The sequence below is a fragment of the Acyrthosiphon pisum genome, chromosome A2 (genome assembly GCF_005508785.2).
Source record: "Acyrthosiphon pisum isolate AL4f chromosome A2, pea_aphid_22Mar2018_4r6ur, whole genome shotgun sequence".
NCBI classification, from domain to species: Eukaryota; Metazoa; Arthropoda; class Insecta; order Hemiptera; family Aphididae; genus Acyrthosiphon; species Acyrthosiphon pisum.
This window is the reverse complement of record NC_042495.1, coordinates 117,864,971-117,872,201: the sequence shown is the minus strand read 5'-3', so window position 1 is coordinate 117,872,201 and position 7,231 is coordinate 117,864,971. Positions and strand designations below refer to the sequence as shown.

The 7,231-nt window shown below is 33.1% G+C and overlaps 1 protein-coding gene across 1 annotated transcript in view; it reads left to right on the top strand.

The window, feature by feature from the left end:
* The window catches only part of LOC100573073 (T-cell leukemia homeobox protein 3), a 43,072-nt gene extending 36,335 nt beyond the window's left edge, over positions 1 to 6,737 (top strand). Inside the window, exon 3 of the mRNA XM_003242988.4 lies at positions 5,933 to 6,737. Coding sequence (XP_003243036.1) covers positions 5,933 to 6,281 — 349 coding nt within the window. The 3' untranslated portion in view covers positions 6,282 to 6,737. The remainder of the gene's footprint in view (positions 1 to 5,932) is intronic.
* The last annotated feature ends 494 nt before the right edge of the window (positions 6,738 to 7,231 follow it).

Genomic DNA, 7,231 nt, shown 5'->3' with positions numbered 1-7,231 from the left:
CCCCCCCCCCCCCCCCACACACACACACACACCATTCATTCGATAATTCTATCTGCACTTCAGATATGAAAAGAAAATTACTATATGTTTTGAAAATAGTTTCATTCGCACGCGTTCGACCGAATACTGTTATATTATTATGATTTGGGAATACTATAAAGTGTAGGTACCTAAACCTAATCTTTTACGTCGCCAGTCACAAAATTTTTACTATTGAAATCCTGTATTTTGGTTATTTATGTATTGGCGATTGATTTCGCGGGGAAACGATTAAATTTTTTTCGGTCGTCTCCTTTGCGCTTTTCGGAACCGAACAGTACAAACGCGCGCTGTCGTTACCCATCACACGACGACTGGTGCATCGCCCACATAATTATTATACCCCATTGTCCGAGTACAAACAAACGCTATTCATTTAAGAGGCAAACTAATAATTTACGACACAATCGTATAATAATACAACCGTACACGGCACGTGTATAATTGTTATTATAATATACCTACCTGTACGCGGTCCTGTTTTAGTGCGTGCAGTGGTGTCGGTTCGGGAGGAGTCGAACCTGTTTTTTTTTCTCGCTAGAGACGGGCCAACTAAAAAGGGCCGACAGTGGCGAGACGTGTGTGCGATAAGCGCGGACGGCGGCGCCACACGACGGGACGACCAAATCCGACGTAGCGCCACCGGACCTCTTCCCGCACCTCCATCCATCCGCAACCGTACAACGGTCGTGGCGGCGTTCTTTTCTCTCACTCGCACCGTCTCCTCTCATCGCGTGGGGCGCACAGCGAGACCCGCACCGACGGATTATGTTAAGGACACATTGAAATTTGGGCATTAACCCATACTCATGTTTTAAAATATATGGTACCTATATAGGTAATAATAATATGACGACACAGCGCGCGCTTATAAAACGCTATATATCCATATAATTTTACGAAAACTCGACGACTAAGGTTTCAACGAAATAAATGATAATGTAATGTTATAAATAAAACCTATATAGAGAAGGATTAGTGGTTGTGTTTGTATATCATATTGGAATTTAGTGTGTTCAGCAGTAGATAATAATAAGACGTAGGGATAAGCACCTAGTTAGGAACACGTTTTATCAACCTATAATATATTATTTTAGAGCAAGTAACACAATATACTAACTGCAGACGGCGACTGGTGATTATAATATTATTATGATTTATTGTGTGATACATGCTAATAGTTTTTCGATAGTCGTGTAGTAGAAATAAAATTATCGTAAAATATAATGCTGATTAAATTTTACAGATGAACACGCATCACGGACTCCGTTATGAAATTATTTTATTTGTTTTCTGCAATATTATGTAAAAAATGTGTTAGTATATAATAAACAGTGTTGTGTATTTCTAATGACCAGAGTGCATAATTCAGTGACTATTTAGTGCTAACGTCGATCGGCTAATATTCTATTATTTTTTTATAATATTAATATGTTGAGTAGAGAGTTAAACATTTTTTTAAACTTTAAATCAGAAACCACGAATTAGTATGGTAAATAATTTGCCTAACACTTTATTGCGCTCACTCGCCCTTCGAACAATCATTTAGTACCTACGTATCTTTAAATATAGAAACCTTTGCAGAATTATATTATTGACTATTCGATAGGTCAGAATTCATCATTCTTTCCAGGGGACAATGTTTGATATTTAGACTTTACAGCGAGTTTGGAAGTAATAGCTACTTTTAAGTAAGAATTTAATATCTTATAAGTTATAAATTATAATGTACTTAATAGATTATCTTATACAATCGTTATGATAATGATTTAACTTAAACGCAAAACGAAAGAATATAATATAATAATAATTTGTGTAGGTACGATTATTTGTTTAATTAAATCGCCTGCACGTGTAAAGAGGGATAGTTATTGCTACTACTGAAACTACTAATAAGAATAATAATGCCTTGCGGGGTCGTATTATAAAGTGTTTCTGAAAAGTACTTACCGTAATTATTACCACCACGCGCGATGCCGCGGTATTATAACACGTTAGATATGCTCGCATATATATTATTATAATAATGATGCCATTTTCGCCGTGAAACTGCAAATTCTCTTAGACCTTAGTTAATAATAATAATAATATGTGTAATCGCCGTCATCTGAGTTTATAATATACAAACCCTGTATCATGTACCTTTAATATGTATATAAATTAATGTACAAAATAATATATTATTAAACAATAACGCACGTCTCGTTTGAAAGTTTAACATCAGTTTAACATTTACCGAGATAAAAGTTTACTCGACGGAAAATGACAGCGTGCTAAAAGCGAATTTATAAATGATATACCTATTTAGGAATCTATATATTATTATATAAGCATGTGCATTTATAGTGTTTACGACTTACGGGAAACTATTGCCCGGGGCAAGTATAAATATGTGTACATAGTACGCAATACCCAATTTTGGCAGTCAATATAATTATATAGGATTACGATATTATACTTTATCCTATGCGCAATATAATATAAATGACTAAATCTCAATAATTAATGCTAATGTATCATAATATTATATTGTATTGCCTAGGAAATAATGCGTATTAACATTCACGTAAAATGTTATTATTTTTTTTAAGTACTTATCGATTCTCAATAAATTTACGATATTATTGGAGTTTTTTATTTTTGTTAGCCATACTCGAACCTTGGCTAAACTGCGATTATCGCGAGTCTACCGAAATTTGTTCATTGAACCTCCATCTATTGCCTCGAAATGTATAATTATAATACAACGTTCTTAAAAATATTTTTTTTGCAGTGAATTTGTGTCACAATATCGATACACGCTCATAGCCCGGTGCAACATAAAATTTATTATTATTATTGTGTAGTTTGTGTGAACGAGAACCCGGATTTCCGCGGCGCGTACCTACATACGTAACAACATGAAATGATCGATGTTTATTGCTACGACGACTACAATATAATAATGTAATAATACTATAATATACTCGATATAATAATTAATAAGCGTCATTTTGAAACGTGAGGTTTATGTATGAACGGACGTTTCCGTTCGTACTCGTACACGATAATATACAAACATGCCGCCGACGCCTACGTCTGCTCCGGTCGTATAATATCAAAAGATTATTTATTTTTTTCGTCGTCGTCTTTCCTCCGTTTAACACGGTGGCGGTGTCTGTTGTTTGATAAAAAGAATGAGTAAATCGAATATTTACAGTATGTGCGAAAAACCTAACCTACACGCGAACGTATATGGGAATGAAATCGTTTGTAGTATTAAAACGCGTAAGGATACGCCGCACGTAATATTATATTACACGTATTATATTATAATATCGAGGAGACGAGAGAGAGAGAGAGAGAGATACGCGCAAACGATAGCTATTATAATATTATATTGTTACGAGTGTAGGATTTTTATTTATGTGTTTACTTAGGCACTGTAGTTCGGCGTTGATTGTATTTATATATAATAATATAATAGTCGTTATATTATAATATTTCTATTATATACGTATCGACAATGTAATAATTTTGAATTTATTTTTTTTACGATTTTTCGTACCTATTATTATTATTATGATAAATTATGTAGATATGTTTGGTTTATTGGAAATAGTTTTTAAAAACTCGGTATAATCGCCAAACGGTTAAAAAAAACACTAACCACACAATTACAATATTTTATACCGAAGATTGGTCGAGTAAATGCGGTGTAAAATGTTATTGGTATTGTTTAAGAATTATTATTTTAATGTCTCGCGCATTTATTCCAACAACCGTTAATGAATATGAACTTTTAGATCCGGTTACCTACTTGGCTACCTACCTACCTGTATACCTATTATATTAATATATTATATTTCGTGTAGTGAAAAATGTAACAATAACAGTCTTCAACTGCGAGTACTGTAGACATATATTATAATACGCGTATCATATTGTATAAGACCGTATGGTACCTACGATATAACTCATTCACGAGTCCGGTAAACACTTAAATAAATTTAATATAAGTATATATATAACATATTATAAGAGTATTGCGGGTGCGGAAATCTTGGACGCCGATGGGTCGTGGCCAAACGCGTTAAATATTTTATCGGACTCGAGGCGGCGGCGGCGCCATGTCCTGCGCCGCTCGGACCGTTGCAGAAATCCGCTTAAACTGCGTTTTAAAAACGGCTGAATTATTCAGACCGGCTTTTAAACTGTCAACTTTCGGCGGCTCTCTCGGCACACACGCGTTTATATGCTCCCCTTTTCGCTGAAACACTATTATATAATAATATATACATTATACGCTGCGTGTATAGATATAATATGTACACACGGCGCGTTATAGGCCAATATAGTGCAGATAGCTATTTCCACGGCTGTCATTTCACGGCAGTTGTGTCATCTGTTTGTCGACGCGACGGCCAACATAGAAACATCATAAATTATGTATATACTATATATATATAATAGTAGTAGATATTATAGCCTATATAGCGAGGTGAACCCGCGCTCACTATACGGCAATACGGCAAATCACGACTTCTACATTTGGGGGCTCGTATAGGTTTTTAATTATTCATGCACAGTGCACTTTACCGCAGATTTATTATTATTCATGCAAAATAGATTTTATACCTATTTTTAGCATTCCTAGTTTACGATACTTCAAGTTTAAGTTTGCTGAGTGAACACTATATTATATTATACAATACCATATTTTGTAATATCATATGATAATAAAATTGTGTAATGATATTTATTTATTTAAAGTTATAACGCCGTTTGACGTTGATAAGTACAGATATTATCTATAGCTTAAAAAAAATCGAATAAGTACTATAGATCTAAAAATATAAAATATAAATAGGTACTTAATTGTAATCAATATCTATATTTTGTACAATATATGTGATAAAAATTTAAAATAATCATTCTGCACATCGAATAAACTATTTGAATTGAGTTTCTGATTAAAGAGGTACTCGCCTGTGTCTGTAGTCACCGTATTAAATTCGGGATCAGATGTTCGATCGTGTTTCGATAAATTCGATCCTATATATATATGTTCAGTTGAAGCATTTTTAGTGTTATTATACAAGTTTTTTATTTTTCTCGTAATGGAAGTGAACAAACTAACATTTAGCAACAGGGAAAAGCGTTTAATTTTTTATGGATCATAGATAAAAGTATCTATCGATTAGAACGCTTTAATAAATTATACATAAACAATACCAGTGTCCGTGCTCAAATAATAGTAATAATAATATTGTTTATTTGTAACCAACTAAACATGACAGTTAAAATATAAAAATTGTTTACATGGTTTAATGGTTACACATCCCCTATATACGCATTAGCTTGTAATGGGAATATTGAGTTCACCATTAATATAATATTAAAAAAATGTTCGTTATATAATACAATATAAAATACATATACTGATATACTTTCATAAGTATAAGAAAATTTAAAACTAAGATGCATAGTAAAACAGGAAAATTAATTTAGTACACAAAATGTACATCACATAAATTTGCATTACATTATATACATAAGTTAAAGGAAAGTAATTGTAGAATTATTTAAAAATTAATATTTACATACTTAAACGATATAAGCTATTGACATATTTTGAATTGAATTTTTTCGTCTAATCCCTCCTTTTTTCATATCTAGACCCGCGCCTGTATGTACCTATAATATGCGTATAAAGTTCACAACAATACCCACAGCAGTACCTACTTATATCTGACTTATAACTTCTACACCGTTAATAATATACAAAATAACGTTTACCTTGAGAATGAATACCTATTATATCATACAATAATTATATTATATTTGTAATTAATGACAATAATAATATAATATTATAATAATGTGATTTTAATGATGTTTTTTTTTTTCGCAGACGTCACATGATGGAGGAACGAGAAGCTCAGAGGCAGATGGCCACGAAAATGATGCAGTCCATGATGGATGACCGAGACGGCGGCGTACGTCTGGGCGCGCTGCAGGGCCTGCAGGCCTGGTCACCGGCCGCCATGTCGCCCGGCGGCGGCGGGCCCGGAGGCGTCGGCGGCTCGCCGGTCGCGCCGCAACCGCCACCAGGACACTTTGCCCTGTCGCAGCCTCCGGTCGGCGTCGCCCATGTGCTGAACGGACCGCGCGCAGTGGTTTTTCGTTTATCGTCGTCGTCGCGATCACATGTACTCAGATTCCTAAGTCCTCGCGGCACTCCCCGTACTAATATTGAATAATAATATTATTATGTTTTGACGAGGTCTATCATATCATATTATTATACCTATACAAGATAACGTCGTGACGCGCTACTATAGTACGTGTGTACCAAACGGCCGTACCGATATTGAGTTGGACGAATACAAATGTTTATATGTTGAATAATATTTTACGTACAAGCGTGTGATAGTAATTTAGTCATTTTATTATCATTTTTTCATAATATATTACCTATTAAGATACTGTACAGAGATTCGTATTTTTATGACACTTTTTAGTAATATTTTATGCGTCGTGTATACTATACGAAATCGTATTACGAGATGCTTTTATCCCGAATCTTTGGAAATACAAGGAATTTTAATGTTTAGATCAAATCCTGATGATTATCCTGACGATATAGAAAATAAAAAAATAGTTTGTTCTTAAAAAAAAAAAAAAAAAAAATACATTTTAAAATTTAAATATACTTACATAGAAAAAAATCCTTATATTTCCAAAGATGTGATAAAATTACTCTGTAAATAATCAACTGCACACATGACGCAACACCATACATTCAACAATATTAATATATTATATTATATTCATATCATAATATGGTTTTAATCGTACCTATTATTTATATATATATATAATATGCAGTATGTGTGTGTGTATTTTATACAGAGTGTGTGATAGCAGATATATATTTGAATTGTACATCGCGTTGATTCTTATTCTTATTATTGTTGTGTAGTGCACGTCGTATATAGTTTATAGTCATCATAGTTATAATGACGTATAATAATAGGTATAGGTAATATTATATTATCGTTCTCTTTTCGTATATTATGCCCACGCCATTATATATTATGTATTTGTAAATGTATTTTTAATTTGAACATATCTGAAACTTTTATCACGTTAAAATATAACATTTTATATCATACATTATTATTATTTCTTTTCGACGTTTCTCGAGTGT